This window comes from Hirundo rustica, chromosome 17 (genome assembly GCF_015227805.2).
Source record: "Hirundo rustica isolate bHirRus1 chromosome 17, bHirRus1.pri.v3, whole genome shotgun sequence".
Taxonomy (NCBI): Eukaryota; Metazoa; Chordata; class Aves; order Passeriformes; family Hirundinidae; genus Hirundo; species Hirundo rustica.
In genome coordinates, this window is record NC_053466.1 from 2,657,822 (window position 1) to 2,684,512 (window position 26,691).

Here is a 26,691-nt window from a genome sequence, read left to right on the forward strand (position 1 = left end):
GGTTTTTTTTTTTTTTGTGAAAGGCTTTGGGGTGACCTAACTGTGGCCTTCCAGGACTTGAAGGGAGCCAACAAGGAGTGCGAGGACGAGAGGGAATTGCTTTGAACTGACAGAGGGCAGGTTTAGATTGGATTCTGGGAAACAAATCTCCCCTGTGAGGGTGGGCAGGCCCTGGCACAAGGTACCCAGAGAAGCTGTGGCCGCTCCATCCCTGGAAGTGTTTAAGGCCAGGTTGGATGGGGCTTGGAGCCAGCTGGGATAGTGGAAGGTGTCCCTGCCCATGGGTGGAACAAGAAGATTTTTAAGGTTCCTTCCAGCCCCAAAGCATTCTGTGATTCCATGATTACTGTGTAATGTTAATCAATAGGAAGTGAATCATTCTCACTGAAAACTGGGATTAATACAGGGCCTGCAGTTTGCAGCCATTTACCATTTACCTGTTTGTTTAGCAGACTGTCTCCACAGAGCTGTGCTCCCGGAATGCAGATCCCACACACCCGGGTCTGTGGCTGCCTTCCCGGTGGTGCATTCAAACACTCACAAACTGGTAAAAAGCGGCTGTTCCGATGATTTCTGGAAGAACACAAATCCACTTTTATTCAGTTTTTTTTCCTTCATGGCAGGACTCATGCCACAGTCACCACACAGCACCAACACACGTTCAGTGTTACCTGAAGCCCAGTGCTGGTGATGTTTGACTACCTGGTGTATTTGTCTGCTGAGAGCTGTGTTACTCTCCCAATAGCATTGATGGCATGTCCAAACTGAAAGTTCTCATTGATTCCATTTTTAGGAATAGGATAGCCGTGTTTTAAAATGTTCTTGCAACAAAGGTGGAAAAATAAAGTTTTTAATTCATTTCTCAGTCTGTCCTTGCAGTTAACGGCAGGCCTAGTGAGGTATTTCCCAGAAGAAATGTGGGTTGTGAAAGGTCTTTCTCTTCCAATACCAATTTTCATAGGCAGGAGCATCGTTATCTCAGAAACCTCAGTCACATTTTAGCTCCAGCAACCACCAGGACAAGGGGCGGATACTGTGGAGGAAGGGGGAGCCTGTGTCTCACACCAGAACACACATAGAGGAGCGAATCCCCTCACAGCGGTGCCCGGATCCCGCTCTCCCCTCACGCCCGTTCCCGCCCTCGCGGGGGGTCCTCGGCTCGGGCTGCCCTGCGCGCGCCTGTCGGGCCGAGCGGGCAGTGCCTTGGGCGCCCGCAGGCGGCGGCGCGCGAGGACCCTCCGGTGGCGCCATTTTGGAGTGGCGGCGGGCGGCGGCGGCGGCTCCGTGCCCGGTGCCTCGCTCGAGGTTTCCCCGTCCCGGGTTTCCCCCGTCCCGTCCCCTCCGCCCCGCCGGCCGCAGCATGAGTGTGGTGGAGCACGTGCGCGAGATGGCGGCCGCCGGGCTGCACTCGAACGTGCGGCTGCTCAGCGGGCTGCTCCTCACCATGAGCGGCAACAACCCGTGAGTGCCCCGCCGGCAGGGGGCGCGCGCGAGGAGCGGGGTGTGAGGGGAGCGGGGCCGCTTTGGGGGTGTCTCTGTCCCTGTTCCTGTCCCTGCCCCTGTCCCGGCGCTGGCCTTCCCCTTTCCTGTCCCTGTTCTGTCCCTGCCGGGATGGAGCCCGCCTCACTTCGGGTATTAGCATCAGCGGCCCTTTGGGGTGCCCGCTGCAACATGGGTGTCCTGGCAGAGAATCACATAATCACCGAAGGGACCTTGAAGATTGTTTTGTTTCACCCCTCCTGCCTTGGGCAGGGACACCTTCCACAATCCCAGCTTGCTCCGAGCCTTGTCCAGCCTGGCCTTGGACACTTCCAGGGATGGGGCAGCCACAGCTTCTGTGGGCACCCTGTGCCAGGGCCTCATCACACTCACAAGGAGGAATTTTTCTAATATTCAATCTAAACCTGCCTTCTGTCAGTGTGAAGCCATTCCCCCTTGTCCTGTCACTCCAGGCCCTTGTAAATTGTCTCTCTCCGTGCTTTTGTTGGCTCCCTTCAGGTCCTGGCAGGTCACAGTTGGGTCATTTGGTCTGCACACACACTAAGAGGGTTATAAAGGGAGTCTGTATACTGTGGGAATAGGGATTAGGACCAGAGCAGCTGTAGAAGGAGCTGTGTTGCCTTTTAAACTTGAGTCCATTCAAACAAAACTGTTTTGAAATCTGAACGGGCAAAATGCTGGATGTTTACTTGATAAAAGGCAAATGGATCCTAGGAGAAAGTTGATGCAGTGTAGTGGACATTGACAGCCTGTGGCTTGTTTTGGAAAGGATGGGGGCAGCGGCCAGGCAGCCAAACATTGAGCTGTTGTTGCTGATGAGGTGTCAGGAGTGGCTGCTGCATTTGTTTGTTTACAGATAAAAGAAATTGGTGAGATAACCCCTGTGTGAGGAGTCAGTGCTGTTACTCCATGGTCCTCTCAGTGCCATAAAGAAGCTGCAGCAGTTGCAGGTTGAAGCCAGACAAACCAAAGCTACAAATACTTTGGATCTGTAAGGTTTTGATGCTTGTGCAGCCATCTGATCTCAGCCTTTCTGTCTGCGTTTCTTCTAGGGAACTGTTCTCTCCCTCTCAGAAGTACCAGCTCCTTGTCTATCACGCAGACTCCCTCTTCCATGACAAGGAGTACAGGAATGCTGTCAGCAAGTACACGATGGCCTTACAGCAGAAAAAAGCCCTAAGTAAAACCTCCAAAGTCAGACCTTCTACTGGGAATGCTGCATCAACACCCCAAAGCCAGGTGTGTAAGAATTGATAATGTGCTGCATCGAGTGATCACGTCCCCCCTTCCAGTTAATGTTGCCGACTCAATATTCACGGAGTCACTGAGGCTGGAAAAGATCCTTAAGACTGAATCCTTGCCAAGTCCATCACTAACCACATCTCTGAGCATCACCTTTACATGTCTGTTAAATATCTTAGATTGTGCATTTATCCTGTCAAATAAATCTGACATTTATGGCTAATTAGTTTGATAATATCCATGTGGTGTTTTCTAATGCAAAACTTAAAATGGTCCCCAACATGAAATTTTTCCGTCTGTGCACTTCATACTTTTAATTTGAAGACAGGAACAATATGAACTAGCAGTGAGTTGCATTGTTGACTTACATGCACCAGATATTTTTCAACACAGTTTAAATATTTATGAGGAAGCCTTATTGGAAGTTTCATACTTGATTAAACCAACATCTTATTTAAATCTTTCTTTTTTTTTTGTTTCAGTGTTTACCGTCAGAAATTGAAGTGAAATACAAAATGGCAGAATGTTACACAATGCTGAAGCAAGATAAAGATGCCATTGCTATTCTTGATGGGATTCCTTCCAGGCAGAGAACTCCAAAGGTGAGTTCTGGCAGGTTTTTGTCACAGGTTCCTGGTCAGTGTATCTCTAGGGCACAACAGAGTATATAGGTTTAATGACATTATAGTCTTTTAATTTGTTAAATATTGTTCAGTAGCATTTCCTAATTTTAAATTAGCTGATTTCTTTAAAATCATAACCAATTTTGTGTTTCCTCTCTTAGAAAAAATTTAAAGAAAAATAGGAGTTAACTGTTTTGAGCATCTTGTTTAACTTCTTGTATGGTTGGAGCAATGCCAAATCCTTGAAAGGCAGGAGACTTTGGCAAGTAGAAGGTTTGCTAGTGCTCCATCTTTTAAAATCTTTTAATCCTTTTCAACAACAGTTTAGATAATGTTAAATATTTAGATCCCTTTGTGGTCTGCAGTGCCAAATCTGTGGAGTCTTTGCTCGCTGGCTCTGTTACTCAGAAGGGCTTAAAAGATTAACACATCAGATCAGTCAACTGTGTTTCATGTTAAATTGTCCTAAAAGTGTACATGGCTTAAACTCCAGTTAATGTCAGAGTGTTCTGACCAACTTGCAGAACAGCAAAAGAAGAAAAGATTGAGAAAAGCAATTTTTTTGCCTGTACAGACCAGTAAATGAAAGTGCTGCAGCAGAAACCAGCTACTTGTGTTGTGAGGAGCTCAGACTATTTCTGTTCTTTGATCAATCTTGGCTTTATTCACAAGCTGAATGGAAACTTTCTCTGCCTTGTGAAGCTAATTGAAACACTTCCATGGATACAGAGAGATTCCTGGAAGAGACTGATTAATGGACATGCAGCTCCTTCTTGGCATCGTGTACGAGCACTTGCCCATTTTTTGATTTCAAGGTGCACTGTGCACGTACAAAAGTACGTAGATTTTATTTCTGTCCTCAGAAAGGAGCCACAGTTTTCATTTTGTACTCTATGGTACCTTAGATTGTTCTCAGAAATGCAGGTTATTTTGTCTTCTGCCCAGAACAGAGGCAGGCAGGTTTGAAGACAGAGTTGTGACCTTTCCTAGCGATTCTTTCTCCTTCCTCACACTGGCCTGTCCCCACCTTTCTGTTGTCTGCAGATCAATATGATGCTGGCAAACCTCTACAAGAAGGCGGGCCAGGAGCGCTCCTCGGTGACGAGCTACAAAGAGGTGCTGAGGCAGTGCCCCCTGGCCCTGGATGCCATCCTAGGTGGGTGTCTGCACTCTGGGGGCACTGCAGGGTTCCGTGCTAAAAGGCTGATTGCACTTCTGTCATTGTCTTGCCTTTGGGTGTCACACCCACGTTACAGAAATTGTTACAAGCGCTGTAACCAGCAGTTTGTGCTTGTCCAGGAGTGGAGTTTCCACTCCTCAGACAATTTGTATCAAAAGCAGTTTGGGGTGGCTGAGACTGATGTATGAACCCCTCTAAACAGGCTTGCTGTCACTGTCGGTGAAAGGAGCAGAAGTGGCCTCCATGACCATCAACATAATCCAGAGCATTCCCAACTTGGATTGGCTCTCCGTGTGGATCAAGGCTTACGCCTTTGTGCATACTGGAGACAACACCAGAGCAATAAACACCATTTGGTAAGAGTGAAAAGAGCGTGGTGCAATGAAATCATGTATAAATTCTTACATATAATGATATTCAAAATCATTTTTTTCCCCTTTAAGCTCTTTAGAGAAGAAGTCATTGCTGAGGGATAATGTGGACTTGCTGGGGAGCTTAGCAGACCTGTACTTCAGAGCTGGAGATAATAAAAACTCCATCCTAAAATTTGAACAAGCACAAATGCTGGATCCTTACCTAATAAAAGGTGAGTAAATCCTGAGAGAAGGTTGACCTGCAGAGTAACAGCTACATGCAGTGAATATTGTATATTGTTTACCCAGCTTTCAATTCAGAATTGATATTCAGAATGCGTGTCTTGAACCCTTCCAGGTAGTTGCACGGTTTAAAGTGGGTGTTTTGTGGTTTTTTTTCTTGTGAATGAACTTCCCATTTGTTGAGGATTGATCCTCCCCTGTGTCTCTTTAGGAATGGATGTTTATGGTTATTTATTGGCGCGCGAGGGTCGGCTGGAGGATGTGGAGAACTTGGGCTGCCGGCTCTTCAATATTTCCGACCAACACGCAGAGCCCTGGGTGGTATCTGGGTGAGTGTTCTCTTTCCTTTCTCACCTCAGCTCTCAATTTGCTGGATGTGGTGAGTTACAGCTGGCACAGTGGGTTCAGCTTGTTCAGAAGGTGCTTTTCTTTCCTGTCTGTTCCTTTCCTGAGTAACCTACATTAGCTCTCTGTAAATATCTCCTGTGTTTATTTTTCTGTGTTAAATCTATAACAGTTACACACTTGTGCAATACCAACAGTATATTAAATACTAATATTTTAATATTTATACCTATTTTTTAAAAAAATTTCTGAAGACCTTTTTTCTCAACTTCAAATGCGAGGAGTTCAAAAACTACGCTCAGGCACCGCAGGCAGTGTTTACAATCCCTCTCCTTTTCTGCAGGTGTCACAGTTTCTACAGCAAGCGATACTCCCGTGCCTTATACTTGGGAGCCAAAGCAATCCAGCTGAACAGCAACAGCGTGCAGGCCCTGCTGCTGAAGGGAGCTGCGCTGCGCAACATGGGCCGCGTGCAGGAGGCCATCATCCACTTCCGTGAGGCCATCCGCCTGGCGCCCTGCCGCCTCGACTGCTACGAGGGTGAGCCGCGGGCCGCTGCGAGCTCTGCCGCGCTGATGAGGAGGCCAGGCAGTGCACTGCATCCTCCTGTCGGCTTTCTAGTAAAGCAGTTATCGCCCCGAAACCCGTGATGTGATCGGGCGAGGGATGCGTGGATCTGCAAGAATGGTTTTCAAAATGGGGTTTCCTTGGGTTTTGTTTAATCAGGATGTAAACAAACTTAGGCGTTTTGAGCAGCTCACTTTCGGATGATGACGTTAACAGTTCTGCTGGGAGCTTTGTTTTGTCGTATTTGTTTAAATATTTAAATCTTGTTGATCTCAACAGCAGCTTCAAGTAGTGAGGAGTCCAGGTTAAGTATTAATTCTTTCAGTACTGGAATTGGACACAAACATTCGATTAGGTGTACTTAGGGTTGGGGTTTTTTTTCAGTGCCTGACCATTAATGAGCATCAAGTCAATTATCTGTAGAATGAGTTTGTTGACATGCATATATTCACTTTCTCAATTGCAATTTGTATTTGCTTATTGGAGTGTCAGCTGTTCAGCACCTGAGTGCTGCTAAGTGCAAATAATAGTGGAGGGATGAGTGCCTGTGCTGACTCAAACCCTGAAGCGTTTCCATGTGACATCAGGTCTCATCGAGTGTTACCTGGCGTCCAACAGCATCCGTGAAGCCATGGTGATGGCAAACAACGTGTACAAAACCCTGGGGGCAAACGCACAGACCCTCACCCTGCTGGCCACAGTCTGCCTGGAGGACCCAGTCACGCAGGAAAAGGCAAAAACATTGCTGGACAAAGCTCTCACACAAAGACCTGACTACATTAAAGCTGTGGTAAAGAAAGCAGAACTTCTCAGTAAGTTCCTTTTTCTCCCTTGTTGGTTTGTTTGAAGATACCCTTGTGCATGGCAGGGTGTTCTGGAGCCGCATCGATGTGAAGGATGTAATGATATGGTCCAGGGGTTTATCGGTTCTCTCCTGAAGGAAAAATCACAGGAATTAATTGCATTCAGCAGCTGATACTACACTTAAAACAATTGCAAACAAAATGTTTTGACTTCAAAATACATGTAACAGTGAATGTAACAGCTATTGCAACAAAAAGTCTTTGTTCAGAGTTAATCTTGCAAGAAGTAGAGCACTGCTCTCCTCCCTGCTGACAGGCCTAGGGGGACAAATAGCCTTGTGTTGGGAAGACTGTGAACACTGTGACTTTTTATACATTTGTCCCAACTATTGGTTAAAACAGTTTTCCCTGTGAACAGGTAGAGAGCAGAAGTATGAGGATGGGATTGCCTTGCTGAGGAATGCGCTGGCCAACCAGAGTGACTGTGTCCTGCACCGCATCCTGGGGGATTTCCTGGTGGCTGTCAACGAGTACCAGGAGGCCATGGACCAGTACAGCATAGCCCTGAGGTAAAGCACACCCTGAGACTGCAGGAGCTTTGTAACAACCAATAATCAGTTTCACTCATGACCTGCTAATTGATTGGATGAGGATCAGAGGTGGCTTTGTATCCTTCTCCCTTGAAACAAGCAAAACCACACAAATGACACTCTGCTCATGAATTGGTTGGTCTTAAGACTTGGAACTGAGAAGTGCAAAATGTAGGGACTGTATTAATGCTAAATACGTCACTAGGCTCGTGATTCCTTGACTAACAAAAGGATTAAAGCGTGGATTTATTTATAGTTATTAATTATTTTATAGTCAGACTTTAGGATCCATGCCTTTACACTAGAAGGTGCATATGAAAATGAGCTGTTCGATAAGTTTAAACAGTATGATTCAACTGAACATCATCTAAATGCTATTTCAGGGTGTTACTTTGTTAAATATTCCTGTGTTTTGATTGCAACATCTCCAATTTGCCTTAAATCCAGCACATTATGTCCGCTGCAAACTTGCAGAGCTAAAATGGGTCAGCTGGTTTTTGCCTGCATAGATTATATTTAGTCAGACTCATTTAAATTTTTACTGCTTTCATGTTACTTTATAATTAGTATTGTTGGGAGAGGTGACTAAGTTTTCTGGAAGAGTGGGATGTTTAGATAAACGCGTTCTTGGGGATCAGAAGTGTTTTATAAAGAGATTTAAAAGTCAGTGTTAGAGCAGCTCAAGGGGAAGTTGCATCATCATCTAAAATAAGCTTCCTGATGATGTTAAACAGGAAGTGCAGACAGCAGGATGAGATTTTATTGTTACTCCTTACACCGAGGCCACAAAGAGAAAAAAAAGTTTCAAGTCAACGCTTTATTTTTCTTCCTTTCTTCAGTTTGGATCCGAACGATCAGAAGTCCCTGGAAGGATTGCAGAAAATGGAAAAAGAGGAAAGTCCAACAGATGCCACCCAGGAAGAAGATGTGGATGACATGGAGGGAAGTGGAGAAGAGGGGGACTTGGAAGGCAGTGACAGTGAAGCAGCTCAGTGGGCAGATCAAGAGCAGTGGTTTGGGATGCAATAAAAGCCTCCTGCTGCTTGTTTTGGCACTTGAACACACCGCTAGGGCCACTCTTCTCAGAAGAACAGAAACTATGATATTTTTTCCAGTAACAAAGGACTTTTTTTTTTTTTAATAGACTCTGAAACCAGTTAATAGTTCTGAACATCTCAATACTGTGGAGGTTCTTGATGCTTCTTATTTATTAAGTGTAAGGGACTAACTGCAACTGAGGTTATTTGCAACTTTCATTTTGAAAAAAATTCCAGCTAAAACTAAAACCATCAGAATCTGAGGTGTGTAATGAGCCTGTCGTTTATGGTGAAAACAATGTCTGAGTTCTGTTCAGGGCTAAATATGCTCGGGCAAATTGTAAATACAGTGGTTTGTACTCCTTTTCTGGGAAAGGTCTTGCTCGTTTGTGTGCAGCCATTTGAGTCTGGGAGAGCTGCTTGAGGGTGGCTGAAAGCAGCACTTTTCTTTTGCTGTGTTTGTTGAATTAATTTGTCTTTTTCTAGGGCATTTCCTGTGCTGTCCAGGAGAAATTTGGGACAATAGGCAACTTGGACTTGCAGGACACTTTTTGTAGCTGACTGATTGCTCTGTGTACAGAATTGAGCCAGTGGTGGAGAATTAAAGTAATTTCTTCAACCCTTACTAAACCCTGCAATCACTTAAAGTCTGTACATGAGCATTTATTTTAAAAAGCAGTTTAGTTTTATTTCAGTATGTTCCTGGAAGGTTTTGCAGCGATGACTCAAAGCACTTTACTTTCTGTGTACAGCACTGACATTTAAAAAGCTATAAAAAGAATTCATCCCTCTTCCCTTGCACTGCTGGAGAAACGTTAAATTATGCAAATACACATATTGTCCTGTTTTTTTCCATGTTTATATACTTCCTGGTTGTGTCAGGTAATTTTTGAATTCGTGTCTTTTCCCCTCACCTTTTGAAGCAAAATTGCTTCATGTACAGATTCCCAACCTCAGCAATTCAAGGGTGAAGTGCTTTGGGTAATCTAGAAACCATTTCAGTTCTGTGGGCTTGATGTGTGGGAAGGGGAATTACTTATTTTTCTTACAGTTCTGATTTCCTCAGCCTTTACCAAAACGTGTTTTTTAAATCTTTATATCGAGAGTTTAATTCCTTTTGTATTTGTTTTGTTGCCACAGGTATGCTGGAGCACACAGACTATTTAGAAAGCTAAAAAAAAAAAGTTTTGAGTATCAGTTGGAGGAAAAAATGGCTGTTTGTTACAAATACATGACATGGGGAAGAAGCTTCTCCCTGAAGGACAGATAAGGGTAAAACATCCGTCTGTGATGTTGTATCAAAAATGCACAACAAAAGAGGCAGGTTATTGTCTGTTTTGGAAATGTTCTGGTTTGTCATGGCTTACAGAGGAGGAGTCCAATAGTTCATCCATTTAAGAAGAGAAAACAGCTGCTTGTCTGTTCTCTCTGGAGTTCTGTGGCCTTTAGAGTTTCCAAAATACCAAACTGAGTTCTGGTTCTTTGAAGGTGACAGGGGAAGAGGAGCGAGGCGAAGCTGTCGTGGCAGTTGGATTGGCATAAGCTGCTCCTGCTCTTCCAGTGAAGCAGATCCTCAAATGTGTGCACCTGAGGGACTGCACAACTTCATTCAGGACTTCCTGGCAGATGAGAGGCCTCGTCCTGTTCTTCTCTTTGTCGTTGCTGTGGGATGCAGTGAATGGATTTCAGCTCATCAAATATCTCCCAACAGAAAAAACGAGCGAGCATATTCAAAGCATCTATTTTTGTATATTTTTGTATAAAAACACTTTGCTTTCTCCTCGCACTCAGCATTCACCAGACATATTCTGCAGCTGAAAGCTGGGTAGCTGCATTAGCTTTCTAGTTGTATTCCAAAACCTCTGCTGTGGATGAAAATTGAGTTGTTTGTGTTACTAAACTAAAGGCAGGATGCAGTTAATTGTGATGAGGAGTATATGAGGTATGCGATGTCTTTTTCAGCCATTTTATTCTAATGGTTCCTTTGAATAGGTCATTGATTTCAGGTGGAAACCACTGACTTCCCACCTTTCTCTGAAGTATTTACATAGGAGAGGAAACTGGAGAGCCACAGTTCTATTGAAACCGTTCTGCAGTGTGTTTGTAGATAATCTGATAATCTCTGCTTTTAGAACAGACAGGAAACTGACACTGCTTCAAGATGAGTCCTTAGGTGCAGCTTGAACAGAAAAGTCCAGGCACACCTCAGAACACCTTGAGATGGCTCTCAAAAGTGATTTGTGTCCTCACAGCTTTGGTTTTCTGAGAAGCTGGTTCCTTACAGAAATTGAGAAGTTGTGAGAGCCTGCAGATGCAGCCTGGTGAGTACCTGAGGTGTTGGGGTTACGCAGCTGTGTGTGATCTCTGCTAGGAGTTGCCCTGTGCCTGTGGAACTTTGAGGTGCCATCCATCCATGTTGAGATTGTATAGAGAGATATATTTGGCCCTGACTTCAGAATTCTGGAGGGATTCTGCTTGCCTATTAATGAGCCTTCATTACTGCTTTAATTTTAGAATGTGATCTCTGGTTCTGCAGAGCTCTGGTACTCTCCAATGCAGTTACAGGCATTTAGTTCAGGGAATATAACAATTAGCCCTTAATAAGCAGCTGACCTCATTCCCTCCCTCAATCACGTGCTCTGCACCTGAGCAGAAAAGATCACAAAGCCAAGAACTGAAGTTCAGGCTGTGTCAGATCAGTGATGGAGGTGAAACAGTTTGGACATGAGGATAGAAATCCGTTGCCATCCAGCCGTACTGTAAAGTGTTGGTGTGTCTGTGGTGCTGGGTAAGGGCACAGTGCCCCTGTTTGCTCAAAATCCTTGAATTTAAATCACTTCTTTCATTACTAACTTAAAATTCTTTCCTACTTTGACAGGAAGTGATGGGAAAGGGACAGAATTTCTTCAAACTGGACGTAGACTTGGACAAGGCTGAATTTACCAGAGTGTAAAAGCAGCACACATTCATGGTGTGGTTAGAAATTGCCTGAATAATGAATTTACTCCTGTCCTGTGCTGATAACACCTGCAATACTGGCCTTGTTTCCAACTCTGAAAATTTCTAGATCATGGGCATTCTGGAATTGGGAAGCAGAAATAAAGGAGAGACTGAGGACTGCTGGCCAATATCAGTGTTCTCTTTTGAATTGAGGTGCTGCTTCTTTTTCTGCTGCTGCTGATTACAGAGAGATTTTTGATTAACTAGGACTTTCCCCCCCCCTCCTTTCAGTAACTGTCTTCCTCATTAAGCCTCTTTGTGTGGTGATTCTTCCCTCCTTGCTTTTCAGGAGCTCAGTGATGTGGAAACTGATCCATCCAGGGCAGAAGCAGGCAGGATTTCTGATTCAGCAAACCTTAATCCCTCATTTAGATCTCAGTGGTAAGGAAATCTCAAAGGCTGTGTCTGCCATTGTCATTTCAAGTTACACAAACACACCACAACCAAATAAAACCCCAGATCTGCAGTCTCCATGGGTCTTAAATTTAGTGACCTTAAGAGGGCTTTGACTCGGTATAAAGCTATGATTTTAAACTGAATAGCCTTAGTTGGTTAAAATGTCCTTTGGAAGCTGGCCAAGAGGAGGTAAGGATGTATGTAAGACTGGGTGTTTGGGGAGGAAATAGATAATAAAATGTGGTTGTTTTGGTGCAAAACTTCGGGAAGAAATAAAATGTTCACCTGGGGAACTTCAGTGTAACAATTTATATATTAAGGAAAACCTTTTGGCCAGTCCATGGCTGTCACTTGATGGAACAACACAATAGAATAATCTCTGTTTTCACTCACTGGCTTGACCTTTGCTGTGCAAAGTCTGGGGTGTGGGTCCCCAGTGATGTTTACTGTGTACAAGCCTCCCTTTCCAAGAGCTTCCAGAGGGGCCAAGGACTTTGTGAGTTGGGAGATCAAATTCATTTTCCTCCCCTGTCATCCCATCAAAACAGCGATGTGGCAAATGGGGTGATGGTTTTTGGGGTATGAAGTAAAATCCTGGTAAATTGATGTCCAAAGTCTTCTCTGCACTTCCATGTGAGTGAACTGTTGGGATGAAATCTTTTACAATTCCTCCTCAGGTGCTCAGAGCTGCTCTCATTTCTCACCCACTCTGCTGGGGGTGGATGTGGGCTCTAATTGTACTCAAATTCACCTCGAGATAAAAATAGGGATATTTCCTGCCCTCTGTATTTAGAGTTGAATGTAATATGTCCATAATTCCTCATAATTTGAGCTATGGGGAGTGGTTTTTTGCTCTCTGCTGTCAGTGGGCTCATCCCTGTGGTGCTTTGGAGCTGGGGCTTTGCAGGGAGAAGAGGAGGAGGAGGAGGAGGAGGAGGAGGAGGAGGGGGAAGATGAAGCTGTTTATTTCAGCATCTCTTACCACATATTCTTGCACTGAGCACCTTGGCAACCCACTGAGGATCACGTTCTCCTCACATGGCTGTACTCCAGCTGGGGGACTCACTCTGCTTAAACTTGCCAGATCATCATTTAAAGAAATGTTTAAAGAGTAAGGTGTGAGTTTGCTCAGCGCTGTCTGAACGTGCAGCTGCTGCCGAGGAACGCACCCCGGCTTCCTGTCACCGCCGAGCTTTGCTTTCGGCACCTTTTGGTGCTGGGGACAATTTCCACAGGCGGAAGAAAGGGGCAGGAGAGCAGCGGGGCTGGAGCAGCGACGGGGAGCTCTGAGAAAAGCTCCGTTTAAAGGCAAGAGCTGCTGGCGGGGCGCTTCCCCCGCCTGGCCTGGCCAAACCCCAGCTCAGGTGTCCCTGGGGAGCGCGGAGGAGCCCTGCAGCGGCAGGAGCGGCGCTGACAGCGCTGGCTCTAAATCCGGCTGCGGGAAGAGCTGCAGCGGAGATAAGGGAGTGCGGAGCCGGGCTCTGACAGCCCCGGGGCGAGCGGCGGAGCTCAGCCTGCCCAGCACAGCATTGCCATAGTAGGAAGCAGCGGCCAGCAGCTCAGCCCGATGCGTTAACGCACCCTCCACCGTCCTATAGAGCCGCCGGACCGTGGAATTCCACCCTCGTATTTTTAAACCTCGCACTGCTGCGTTTTGAAGGGTCTCAGATGTGTCACCTCGTTTGGATAACGCTGTTTGCCAGCAGGGTGCTGCTATCGGGGGCTGGAGGCTAAAAGGCATTACATTTAATGTAAAACACATTCCTAAGTTGTCTCTTGTTCCAAACAAAATCTGGTGTCTGGCTTTTGGAAATTCCAGCTTTTACCCTGGGAGTGCTTTAGTCTTGGTGGCAGAACAGCCCCTGGTTTGGAAAAGGCAGTGAGCCCAAAGGATGCTCCTGCTGTGGTTTGGAGCAAACACATTTGGCTCATCTTCCTTTTGCCTACGGAAAGGGAAGAGACCAGGAGCTACTTTAGGTTGGGGCAATTTAGAAAACAGAAAAGGACAAAAAAAAAAAAATTAAAAAATTAAAGATGTAGTTGGGAAAGAATTGTTTATTTTACGTTTCTCAGAGGGATTTTACAAACAATGGAGCATTTTAAAAAAAACTGAGTGATCAAAGTACTTGACAGTGTCCCTTAAACACACACACAAGCCCCTGGACAGAGGAAATCACACCAGCGAGGAGGTCAATACTGCCGAGGAGCAGCTGCATCTGCATAGTTTTAGGAGGAAAGACTGCAATGGTGTTGGTGCTAAATAGTGTCATCCTGGCATGAAAACAAGAGCGCGCTGCAGTGCCTACGCACGGACCTGCAGGAAACAAAGTGCATCAAATAACACGCCGAGTACTTATTGTAGAATAGATTTATTTACCTGATACAAATGAAACTAGGTGTGATGCTCCTTACTGTCAGCATGTCAATAGACAATTGATCTTATTTACAGCTTCTAAAGGTCGCACATGCAGCTGTGGGAACCGGCTACGTCGTCGTTGTTTTAGATAAATGCATCACGATATTTTGTATTGCACCAACATCTGTCTTACTGCCTTAGATTTAAATAAGTTACATTACAGTGCAAAAGAGGTTGATTTGCACAGATGATAAAAAAACCCAACGTTATGAAGTGGAGGCTTACGGTTTAACATTCATCTGTAATCGTTTCCATGGATTTATAAATAGGAGAGCATTGTACAGAAGCTGTTGGAGTAGGATGTTTGGATGATACAATACAGAGAGAGATCCGTCTACAACCCAAGGCATGCATTATCTGATATTGTACATTGTATAAACTGACATTTTACATACAGGAATATGGAAATTGACTGACAGCTCCGTAATTCTTGTTCAAGGAGAACCAAACTCTTCTCCATGCAGCACAGAAACCCAACTTCTCTGGAGAGAGTTCCAGCTTGGTAAGCTATATTGCACGTTTGTACATCTGTATCATGAAGTCCTAATGGTACCACACATTTCTTCCACAGAGAACACAATGAGTTTTGTTTTTAGGGAAAGCAAAGAATCTTTACACGATACATGCAGAAGTTTTGGTAGATGTGTTGCTAAAAACACATGCACGCAACAAAACAACCTTACATTTCTGCAAAATTGTTTAGGAAGCGATTACTCCAGTATTGCTGAAAAGGAAAGAAAGAAAAGGCGTCAGTTAATGAAAGGATGAATGCTAAGTATCATTACACAAGCAAGACTTAAGATCAACAGTGACAGAAGAAAGAATGTTAAGTTTGGTAACTGGCTGCTCTGTCATTGAAGGGACACTCTCAGGTTACTTTGTGCTCAGAATCCTCTGGATTAAGGCTCTTGATTATCAGCAGAGCCAGCACTTCCTACTCAAGACTGCGGTGAAAAACAAGACCCGTTTAATTAGCTTTTGCCTTTCTCTGTTTGACCAGTGGCAACAGACAATTCTCACTTCTTTGGAATTTTTACTTTCAAGTTCCGTACTACACACTTGTTTTTTTCAGTTGAGCTTGTCCCCAAAGCGACCTAACAATGTCCCTTCTCCAAGTCAGGCAGCTTGTTCTGGGAAGCAGTAGGAAAGCTTTGAAGAAGTCATTAAACTACACGGATTAATGTGTAGGCAAAGGGTAGAGTACAACGTCCTAAAGCTCCTGCTGTACTTCACCCCTACCCCAGCATAAGGTCAGCCTTGTGTCTGGAGAGACTGCTCCGAGTCTCTACAGCTCCAGGGAAGCTCTGCCAAACACTGCTTCAACACTAAAATTTGGGCTCTCCTGCTAAGATTTGAAAATGCATATTAATGCAATTAAGGATGTAATTAGCAGAGATTAGGGAAACAGTTAATGGTTAGAAGTGCAAAAAAGTAAACAAGACAGGTGCAAGAGACAGACGACTCTGTATCGGTTTTACCTCCCTTCATCTCAGCAAATCCAGCCCCCTTGGGCCGTGTACCATGAACTCTGGGCTCGAGCTGTGTCTGGGGCCGGCACTGCTGTACTGCATTCTATCATCAGATTAAAAACTCAGTTTCGTACCAGGAACCTCCCCAACAGCCTCTCTACCACCACAAGCCTCGGAGCACTTTGACAGACCGGTAGAAATGTTTTTTTCTGCAGCCTCTTTCATACTCATTTATTTGCAATAACGTTTTGGGAAACCAAGTATGAACTATTTTTATTGCTCGGATGCCAGCAAGAAGGAGCAGCTCGTTGTGTAGCTCAGCACTTTGGATTGCTCACACGTGAAAGCAGAGAGAGCCCAAGGCACTGCAAAGACAAAAGCTCCTGTCTAAAAATTCAATGCGTGAGCGCAGCTGCCCGAGCATCCTCCTTGCTGCAGACACGGGATTCAGGAGGAGCTGCTCTCATTCCAAACCCCAGTGGGTTGCCAGCACAAGCCAATATCCTTCCTGGTGTTCCCAGCATAAGGCAGCATCAATCACACGATTGATCCTGGTCTTACACACCCCTCTCACAGTAGAGAATAAGCAGTGACGTGTGAGGGCACCAAGGAATCCAGAAAACAGCAGAGATGAAAAAGCTCGGTGAGATGGGAGCAAAGAGAAACAAAAAAAATGAACTTATTTTGTAAGAATGGAGTGGGAGATCGAGCCTGGGGAATTCTGAGTTAGTCCTGCTTGAACAAGGGCTGCTGTTTGTACATTCTCTGGGCTAACCTGGTTCAATAGGAATTACCTTCTTCAACCCCAGCACTGAGGAGGTTGGAGAGGAAATATTTGGGACCAAACAAATGAGTTTTGAGATGCTGGCAAATGAGTCTGTCCTGAAAAGTCCTCCCTTCCTGGCTTCTCCAGCTGAAAAGACTGAGGCCCAAAGATGGCAGGATCTACACAGCTAAGGATAAACCCTTTAATTCAGACATTTCCTGCAGAAATTACGAACTTTGCTCTGCAGTTCTGTGCTTTCTACGACAGAAAAGCCCTCAGCTCCTCCTGCAGCCTCCCCCAGCCTGCTCAGCTGCCAGGGCTGAGCCCAGAGCCAGCACTCCAGCTCCAGGATCACAAGGGTGTGATTCCAGGGCAAGATGCTTCACCGCCCAGGAGGAAGCTCATGGTAGCTCTGAACATTTGGCCAATCCCAACCAGCCAAGTGTGGGATTTACAGCACTTGGAAAAGAGAAGTCCTGAAAGCAGAGCACAGCTGCCATCCAACCAGAGATCAGCTGCTTGGGCAACCCTATGGCTCCATTTCTGCAGGGAAACTTGGACAAGACTGGGAGAAACAGAAGAAACACAGGGCAGATGAAGACTGCTTGGGCTCTGTAGGAGCACCCTGTAAAACCTGACTGTAAAACCTGTAAGCTCAGGAGCCTGCAGGGATGGATCCCAAAATCTCCATCTGCCCACCACTCCTCCAGATTTCAAGGCCAAGTCTAAGGAACACAAGGCCCTACCTCAAGTGCCTCTGAGACAGCGGCACAAACGAGCTCTCAGATCTCTGTGGAAATCCGTGACAAGCAGCAAGGTTCATCTTCAACACTGACAGATCCAACAGAGATGTTGAATTCTGAATATTCTGAATTCTACTTAGTGACAGTCATTTTCCCCTGCAGCTTCTTAAGAGAGGGAAAAGGGGGGATCTATAGGAGGATTATTTGGCATAAGAGACAGGAATGGGATTGTACAAGAAGCAGGATTACTCATGGTGGCAGCCAGACACGTGGCTTTAAAAAGGCCACCACAGGGTGCTCTGAGGTTCAGCAGAACCCGTGTTCAAGGATTCAGCGGCACTCCTGCCCTGGAAATGTCTGTCAACAGCAGTGGGAGCACGCAGAACTAAGCTGCTAATTTGTTTCCAGCAAGTAACACACTGGTACACACTTTGATCTCAAGGAATCCTGCATCACAGGAACGATTATTTTTTGTTTCAAGGAACAGGGACGAGTCCCACGCTGCTCATTTGTTGTTCATACAGCAAAAGGCCAGCGCAGGCCAGTGGTTTTGTGGAATGCAAAACCTTAGTTAGGCTCTTCCACACTAAAAAAGGGCATTTGAGGAGGTTTGAATGCTCACAGTTTGGCAGCACACCTGCTACATCATCAGCTCAGCTCCTCGGAGCCACTTGAGCATCAGCTCAAGTCAAAAGTCTCTATAAACAAAGTGTCACAATGCGGTGGAATTTCTGATAGAGCCTCTGTGTTCTGAGGGAGCATCTCTCCACTTGAGAGCTTAAACCTAGAGAATTATGTGTGCTCGCTGGATTCCAGCTGGCACCAAGAGAACAGAGCCTGGAACGATCCTTCCCCTCCAAGAGGGATCACAAAGCTGAATTTGGTTACTAAAGCACACTGAGCCAGCACGAGATAACAGCACCTGCTGCTCCACAGACACACTGACCCCAGGGCAAGATTCAAAGAGCGCCTTGTTAAGCTGAGACTGTTCTTTTGCCTTGTCAGATGGCAAATAACAAATAACCAGCTGGTTTTGCCAGGAGCAGCACCTGCCCTTCCAGCACTGCAGGGACCAGGGAAGGGTGCTCAGCTCTGAGGGACTGCCCCTGTTCCAGAGCAGGGAGAAGCTTTGGAGTAAACCAGCACCTGACCACGAGTACCAGAGAGTTTTGGACACTAAACACTGACGGTAACAGCTGTCAGGGTCTTAAGTTACAGATTTGTCTGATTTTATCTCAAACTTAAGACCAAAAGCTGTAAGACCTTGGGGCGCTAAGGCTCCCAGGTGCTTATTATAAAACAAGACCCTAAAATACACTAAACCAAAAGCAAGTGCTTTGCCTTTGGAATCAGTAATTTGAGCTTCAGACCACAAAACAAGAGTCTAAAGTGGTGATAATAATGTAGCACAGCAGAGTTTGACAAAACACAGCATGGGAATGAAGGAAATTACTATTTATTCTTCAACATGTATACAGCATATGCTATTTTACAGCAAGTCACCACTGGCAGGGTGAAATGGAAGAAAAATACTCACTTTAGTCGATGGAAGTTGGAAGGCATTGGAGAAAAACACCACAGTTAGGACTGTTAATGACTTACACATTGTTGATACAGGACTGAATTTGAAAACATGCTTTAACATTTACCGTAATAATGAAGGTGGTTAGTGCCACATCAAAATAAAAATAGTTCTATACAATATGTTCAATTTGGTCATGTGCTATTTACAGATTTTACAAAAAACACACACGAGCTTGTTACTTCAAGTCAGGCTAACACCAGGCCAGCAGAGTAACTCCATGTATACAACTGAGCATTAGTGCCCTAAGTGTAGGAAATCCAATCTCTAGCTATGCAGTGCAAGTTATTTTTTCAGGTCATTGCAAATTTTGATCTTAAAAGGGGGAAAAAAAAAAAAAGAAAAGAAAAAGAAAGGCTCTGACGTGTCAAAAATGTATTAAACCCCAACTTAAACACTCTTTTGAACTGAAACAGATTGTGTGTGTTAAAAAGGCTTTAGATTTAAGGAGACAGAAGTAGCCCTCCCTATCCCTGCATAATGGGCAACGCTGGCAAAGTAAGGTCTGTTACAATAAAATACAATAGACAAATAAATAATCCTTAAAAAAACCCCAACCCTATGCATGTGGAGAGCATGGAAGAACCCCAGCAGGCTGCACCTGGAATGGCATTTTCTGCACGAGCGAGATCAGGCATACCTCATACAGAAAGTGGTGTAAACAAGGACAGTCAAGAACCGAGAGTGAGGGAAGAGGGGACCGAGAAGAAATCCTGACCCGGGGAGCAGGACTCTCTACCCAGTGCAGAAAGTTCTGCTTGTGAACAAAACCTGACTTTATGACAAATTAAGTCTGGATGATCATGCAGAAGACAAACAGTTACATGCTTTTTTAGTTTTAGACAACACACATTCATTCCCTAAAATCTGCTGCCAATTTAGTTTGATAGTGTCCGCTGGCTCAAAAAAAATTTCCTTTTTTTTTTTTTTTACATGATGAATAGACTATTGAACAGAACACTGTACATGCTTTTCATCTACAAAAAAATATTTGCATAAAATAGTGTTAGTTCTCTGTACATGTCAATGGACACTTTAACTGTGTATAAAAGAGGAATATATTGCCCCCACTGAAGTCAGAAAAAGCAAAAAACCAAAATCTAGATTATGAAACCTCCATCACCGGCAAATATGTTCATGTGAAAATTCAGCAGAAATAGACAGTTGCTCTAAACAATAAAAAAATTAAGTTAAACTTTTTTTTTTTTTCTTTTTCTTTCCTTTGAATGTAAAACTCGTCACCGTGTCAGTCAAGACCAGAACATATCGCTAAAGTTAGTGTCTGTGCTGTAAAGCCAGATAACCAGGGGCATAGTAATGAACACAAACGGCCAGGAAACTCCTTCGGTGCATGCTGACAGAGCACAGGGTTTGGTGGCAGGCCGCACACTATCATCTTTACCAGGTTCCAGGTAGTTACGGGCCACATATTTAAGTGTTTCATCCAGCAGAATGACAGGGAGGGAGATTTTCAATACCATCAGCCACTGCGTCACGTTCAGAGGTGTGATCTGGAAGATAATCTGAAAGAAAAGCCAGGGGTTACCAAGCTCCCCCTCCAGCCCTGGCCTCCAGCCCCACACAAGGTTTTGCTCTGTCTGGAAGCTCAGGGGAAGGGGGGTAAGGGATGAGCACTTACTGGCAGTGGTTCCACATAAAGGATAAGGAAGTGGAGGGACATGGACAAGCAAATGGCCCCCACCAGCCAGATGTTCTCCCACGGGGGCATCCTCATCAGGGACTGGTTTTCTGACAGGCTGCAACAGAAACACGGCTCATGGGGGACTCCAACACCAACAGGAAGCTCTGAGAACCACAAAGCCTCAGGGATCCCAGGCAGGAAACAACCCAGGACACGGTCTGGATGCTGCAACTTCAAACTGGCCTGGAAGTCAGCTTAGCAAAGCAGTCACCATCAGCCTCAGGTCTGTTCTTGAACGTCTCCAGTGTTCTGCTCCTTCCTGACCTGGTCTGTTCTTCTCACTACGACCCCAGAATCCTCTCCATGGGAGGGAAAGGGAAGTGTGGCCATGGCAGCCTAAGAGAGAATCCTCCTGAGTGCACCCACTTCTACTGCAGTTCACTGACAGACTGACAGAGGGTCAAGAACTGGCACCTTCTGAATGCAGGCTCTTGATTCCATCTGCATTTAGGCTGTGCTGGAGAAGAGGCCGAGATCCAGAGCAGCAGATGTAGAGCAGTATCTTTATGTAGGACCACCCCAGTGCACTTGCATTTCAAGTTTATTTGTTTTTAAATTAACTGACCTCTAAGCTATTTGAAGAAAAATACCCTTGACATTGTGCTATTTAGTGGTTTCCATTTATAATCTAATATTAATTGGCTAAACTCACACTCCCTTAGGGCAGAAAAAACTATTTTCCATATCTTCAGCATTCTTATTTTAGTTCTCCTTGATATCACTTTATACCAACATAGTAGGGATAATCTGATTGATTAAGCTTAGATTAAAAATAATGGAAAATATTTCAGTTGCTTGTGCTTAGTAAAATACCAGAGTGAATTGGCAGACTTAAAAATACACCTTATGATAAGAGATCTCAAATGTTATCTACGCGTCAGTTTGTTTGCACTACCAGGACTCGGAAGGGAAATGTGACTCACGCTTCATTAGCTGAGCTGCTCACCACGGATCAAATTGCACAAAAAGCAGGATTTTGGATAAGCTATGCAGACAGAGGCTTGGCTTTCCTGCTGGGACATACGAACCTGTTGAGAGCATTGCACATCTCTATGGTGACGAGCACAGAGAGAGCCATTGTCATCGGATACGGGGACTCAAACACCACACAGTCCACCCCATAGAAGTCTGGATTGTCCTCCTTGCACTGCAGAAAATGGCTCTGGAACAGAACAGAGTCCACTCACTTCCATGGCTTGGTAACTTTCAAAATGTAAAACAAGCAACTAGGAAAAAAGCAGTGAGTGTTATAGAAAGGGAAGTTTCTACGGTGACTCCTAAAACCAGTGCCTACAAACTTTTGCCTGCTTTAGAAAAATCCTCTTTAGGCTTTCACTTACAAGACAACAATTTGTCCTTCGAATTGTTAGAAGCTCAGGTATCCCACCCTCTGAGCCTTGCTATCCAGACTAATTAATCACGATCAAGTTTTACAGGAACAAGTCTGAAAGCGTTTAATTACATAAATTCCCGTAACCTACCGGGTTTGTACAGTCATTTCGAGTACGAAAGCAGCAGGAACCTCCCCACTCCCCCCAAAGATATTAAACTGAACAAATACCAGCTGGTAAAAGGAAACTTTTGGACCACCATCAGCAGCAATAAACCACCAAGCAGCAGCACCCACTGTGGCAGCACCAACGTAACCTGCAAGAGAAGAAAAGCAAAGCTTTCCTCAGCGCTCTGAGCTGTAAAAAAGACAAGACCTCGCTTGCCACACTTGAACTTCGGCCTCAAGACTTCCAGTACTGAAAAAAACCCAGGTTGCAATTCATGTCTTAGTTTATTTAAGGGGAAAAAAAAAAGCCATTAGTACTTACATCCGATAGCCAGGTAACGGAAGAAGAGCCACCCGCTGATCAGGGGCTCTTTGGGGTTGCGCGGTGGCTTATTCATGATATCGAGATCAGGAGGGTTAAAGCCCAGGGCAGTGGCAGGGAGACCGTCCGTCACAAGGTTTACCCACAGCAGCTGAACGGGAATTAGAGCTTCAGGAAAACCCAGGGCAGCAGTCAAGAAGATGCTACAAAGAAACCCACCGGTTACAAGCTTATTCCCGGGCACGTCGGTAAGGTTTAAGCCCGAACCTGCAGCAGCGCTTCTGTTCTCTCTCACCCACTGAAGATCACAAGCTGAATATTCACAAACTAAACACATATCCAAGAGCAAGGACTAACCACTGGCATGGAAGCTTTGAAGCATTGTCTTCTTCTCATAACTTCAAAAATTGAACACTTTTGACTTTAGGGTTGTTTTTTTCCCCCACTCAACTCGTGTGTATAGGTAAATGCATACATTCACATGAATAAAGGCTTGCAAACCACTTTCTAAAAGACACATTTTGGCTCAAAGAACTAAGCTTAATTTCCCTGGATTATTGCTAGTCCCTGCAGAACTTTATTGAGCCTGTAATTTTCATGGCTCCAAGGCTGTGTGAATAAATAGAACAGAAACAGGGGCTGCAGCAAGAGCCATGTGAAGGATGTCACCCCAGGACACGGCCTTAAAGCTGACAAAAACAAGGCAAGACAATTGCTGTGCTTTATCCTACTCTGGGAAAAGCCTGCTTTGATGTAAGGACTGTGAGGAGACCAGTATTTACCTTTTGTCACCAGCAATGCATACTGTGGTGATGGGTCACCACTGCTCCTCCCAGGAGAACACAGAACATGTTCCTGGAACCTGAGGTTAAACAAACACCTAAGCTGTGCCTGGGACTATGTTATCTGAAATTCCAGATCTCGGACTGTTTGATTAAGGTTTTGGTTTTCCTTCTCCAGAGAATTATTCCAATCACAGAAATAACTGGAAAGCATTACCTACCGAGCTAGAATATTCTAAATAACACAATGTGCAACTTCTGTGGCAAGCTACAACTCTTCACTAAAGACAGGCCAGAAACATCCAACTTCCACAGAGATCCATTACCTGGAGAACCTCCTCCTCTGGTTTCAGTGAGAAATACTGGAAGACTCCATCATCACTACTCTAACTCCAAGAAAAAATAAATTTAAACCTACCAAACAACTTCCCCAACATTGGAGGAGATCAGGTATCGGATGAACTGTTTCATGTTGTTGTAAATCGCACGTCCTTCTTCCACAGCAGCCACAATCGTGGAGAAATTGTCATCTGCTAAAACCATTTCAGAAGCAGTTTTGGCCACTGCAGTACCAGAACCCATGGCAATTCCAATTTCTGCTTTCTTCAGCGCAGGGGCATCATTGACACCATCACCAGTCTAAAATGAGAATTCAGGGTTGGAAATGTATCAGTAAACAAGGTGGGCATTAACACACAGCTCCAGAAAGGAATTGCGCACTGGCTGTGCTTTTGGATCCTTCAGACTAAGTGCAGGGAAACATGGAAGCAAGTGTTTTCCACAATGGGGGATGACTCCGAGGCCTAATTAGGGTTAAAAGAGCATTTACCTTTCTAACCAAGTAACCAGCACTTACCATGGCTGTGATCTCATCGAAAGACTGAAGAAACTCCACGATTTTGGATTTGTGGGAAGGCTCTACCCGGGCAAAGCACCTGGCATGGTGACAGGCATCTCTCTGAGCAGCCAGGGACAGCTCATCAAACTCCCTGCCCGTGAAGGCTTTGGTGGACACGTCCTCATCCTCCACAAAGATCCCGATGCGGCGGCAAATGGCCACAGCCGTGCCCTTGTTGTCACCTGTGATCATAATGACTCTGATGCCAGCCTGTCTGCACAGCTTTATGGATGAGGCTACCTCAATCCTCGGGGGATCCAGCATGCCCACGCAGCCCACAAACGTCAGGTTGGTCTGAAACAAGGTACAGGGAGTTTTAGAGCAAGATCCTGCCGATTTCTCCCCCAGCAGCAGTGAAATAGTTGTTTTTCCTTGCGTGTTACATCTGTGTCGTGACATTTGGGATCACTCCTTGTCCTGCCTTACTAAATTTTGCTTTAAATGCATTAATTTTATCAGTTTAAACTTGATCTACTTGCCAGCCTTGCAAATTCAGCCTGCAAGCATTGAGTCTTTCATTTTTATCATCGGTGCCAGGAGCAGAGAGCACACGAGCCAAAAACTCATGCAACTGTTATTACTTTCCTCCTAAATACCAGATAGAGATTTCATTGGAAAATTACAGAGCAGCTAAGATGATAATCATGGCCTGAGCCCTTGCAGCTGACAGCAGAGGCAGGGAAGTGAACCTGACTCCCAGAGCAGGTATGTTCCATCACAAAATCCCCAAAAAGGTCTCGCAGCTGAGCAATGCCAAACTGAAAAACCATAAAAGCTGAAACCACAGTGCAATTTTTGGATTGTTTAACTGATTTCTTCTTGTGCTTCTAGCCAAAAAAAGCTAACTGCCATCAACAGCTTCTTCCAAAACATGAAGTCTCTTCTCGGACTGAGCATTTCCCCCATACATGTGGGGAACTGTTGTGTCTCACGTCAAAAATACCCAGAAAGACAATTCTCAGATGTAACTTGCTTGAGGAATAATCAAACAGAAGGAGTCAGCATGCTCCAGTTTGGGAGAGGGAGACGTGCTACTGATCTTACCTCATAGTTAATGAAATTGGAGGAGTCCTCCAGATTCATCTCCTCTTTTTTGGGAGGATTGTCATGGGTTGCCAGAGCCAAGCAACGCAGCGTGTCTCTGCCGGTTCCCCACTCTCTAATGACAGACATTATTTTCTGCTTAATTCCAGCACTTAAAGGTATTTTAGCATTTCCAACGCGGACATGCGTACATCTGTCAATCACACCTTCAGGAGCACCCTGCAGAGGCAAAAAGAAGTAATTTAGCTTAATAAACCCCTTTCCTTACAACGTTTGCTTAGATCACCGAGTCCTTCCTCCCACTCCAAGCTGCAATTAGTTGCACCATAACTTTTAAGCGCTTTTTAGCCATTCCACCACCTCACTCTCTCCAGTGAGGGACTGACCTTAACAAACATCTTGCTCATGGACGTGCGGCTCGGTTTGTTCGGAGTGCAATAGACAGACATCGACTTCCTGTCTCTTGAGAATTCCAGAGTGAATTCTTTCTTCATCAGTTGTTTTATCACCTTGTTCAAACAAAAGCAGCATAAAATGCCTTTAGGTGATGCACACGCTGCGGAGCTGTGTCCCCAGACAAAGGCAGGGAAAGGGAACTCACCGAGTTGCAGGCGTTGGCACGTTCGATTCTAGAAAGTCCCTTCAGGTCTGTGTCGAACACGTTCATTTTCTCCACCAGACACGTAAGCGCCGTCTCTGTGGCTTCACCAACCTTTTCATAAACTCCCTTAGCCTTGAGTTAACACAAAGCAAACAAAAGCACGTGAGTTTAAACCTCACCTGGAACCTACCAGAGACAAAAGCTCAAGTGTCACAACAGGAAGGGGGGGGAAAAAAAAAGCTTTACAAGATTTAACGTGGCTCATGAAACAAGTAAAACTATTTTTAAAGAGTGGCTTTGAGGAGTTTGGTTTGTAGGGATGTGAAGCCTTTGCCCTCAAGAGCAGCAGAGAGAGATGTCAGTATTTTATCATCAAGCATTTAAGACATTTTAAGACTTGGTAGCAGCCGTAAGGCAGTGAGGCAAAGCAAGAAAGCAGCACCGGGAGATCTCCAAATTACAGATTACACTTGCTGCTGGATTTGGTTCTCAGTGTTCAACAAACAAGTAATTCTCAGAGTTAATACTTCAGAGAGCCTAAATACTCTCCCCCCTTGACTAGAAGGGGATTTACCACTGAAAGGTATTACACAGACAGATGAGAACATTTATCCTCATTCCCACACTCTCCTCTGTTCCAGGAGATGAACTTACTTCATTGTAATCCAAAGAGGAATCATTGCAGAGCGCACAGATTGTTGCAAGTTCCACAAGACCATCATACTGGCTACATTTAATGAGTTTGTCATCTTTATGCCTTTCCAGAGGAAGAAAAGGGGGAGATTGAAGTTAGTTATTTAGTATCAGCATCTCGTATTTTCTTTATCCTCTTCACTGCATTTCCATTTAGTACAATGCTCATTAGTTATGGCCTTGTTGTTGTTGGGAAGAGCAGGATTGATAAAGGGGAGTTCTGAAGTTTGGAACAGAATGATGAATGGAATGAGATCATTGATGACGTCACTCCCAGAGTGACAAAACCTCACTTC

The 26,691-nt window shown here is 44.9% G+C and overlaps 2 protein-coding genes across 3 annotated transcripts in view; one reads left to right on the forward strand and one right to left on the reverse strand.

Moving 5' to 3' along the window:
- The first annotated feature begins 1,297 nt into the window (after positions 1-1,297).
- On the forward strand, positions 1,298-9,916 carry ANAPC7 (anaphase promoting complex subunit 7). Its single transcript, XM_040081159.2, has 11 exons — positions 1,298-1,461; positions 2,553-2,739; positions 3,225-3,344; positions 4,410-4,521; positions 4,748-4,901; positions 4,989-5,131; positions 5,353-5,470; positions 5,830-6,026; positions 6,641-6,865; positions 7,275-7,425; positions 8,286-9,916. The coding sequence occupies exons 1-11, from the start codon at positions 1,361-1,363 to the stop codon at positions 8,473-8,475; spliced, it is 1,698 nt and encodes a 565-aa protein (XP_039937093.1). The 5' UTR covers positions 1,298-1,360; the 3' UTR covers positions 8,476-9,916.
- Positions 9,917-13,916: 4,000 nt separating this feature from the next.
- Positions 13,917-26,691, reverse strand: part of ATP2A2 (ATPase sarcoplasmic/endoplasmic reticulum Ca2+ transporting 2) — a 44,544-nt gene continuing 31,769 nt past the window's right edge. Inside the window, exons 10-21 of one of the 2 annotated variants that reach the window (XM_040080671.2) lie at positions 26,357-26,459; positions 25,703-25,834; positions 25,488-25,610; positions 25,102-25,320; positions 24,016-24,351; positions 23,578-23,798; positions 22,378-22,580; positions 22,119-22,204; positions 21,586-21,719; positions 20,495-20,612; positions 20,258-20,378; positions 13,917-15,019 (exon numbers count right to left, since the gene is read on the reverse strand). In XM_040080671.2, coding sequence (XP_039936605.1) covers positions 15,006-15,019; positions 20,258-20,378; positions 20,495-20,612; positions 21,586-21,719; positions 22,119-22,204; positions 22,378-22,580; positions 23,578-23,798; positions 24,016-24,351; positions 25,102-25,320; positions 25,488-25,610; positions 25,703-25,834; positions 26,357-26,459 — 1,810 coding nt within the window. In that variant the 3' untranslated portion in view covers positions 13,917-15,005. Of the gene's footprint in view, positions 15,020-18,713; positions 20,379-20,494; positions 20,613-21,585; positions 21,720-22,118; positions 22,205-22,377; positions 22,581-23,577; positions 23,799-24,015; positions 24,352-25,101; positions 25,321-25,487; positions 25,611-25,702; positions 25,835-26,356; positions 26,460-26,691 lie in introns of those variants that run through there. The other variant, XM_058422831.1, reaches the window with a different exon arrangement.

Bases quoted from the DNA above. Each gene is read 5' to 3' on its own strand.
- ANAPC7 (XM_040081159.2), top strand. From the start codon at position 1,361: ATGAGTGTGGTGGAGCACGTGCGCGAGATGGCGGCCGCCGGGCTGCAC. The intron at 5,132-5,352 runs GTGAGTAAATCC...GTGTCTCTTTAG, and splicing joins GGATCCTTACCTAATAAAAG to GAATGGATGTTTATGGTTAT. The intron at 7,426-8,285 runs GTAAAGCACACC...TCCTTTCTTCAG, and splicing joins CAGTACAGCATAGCCCTGAG to TTTGGATCCGAACGATCAGA.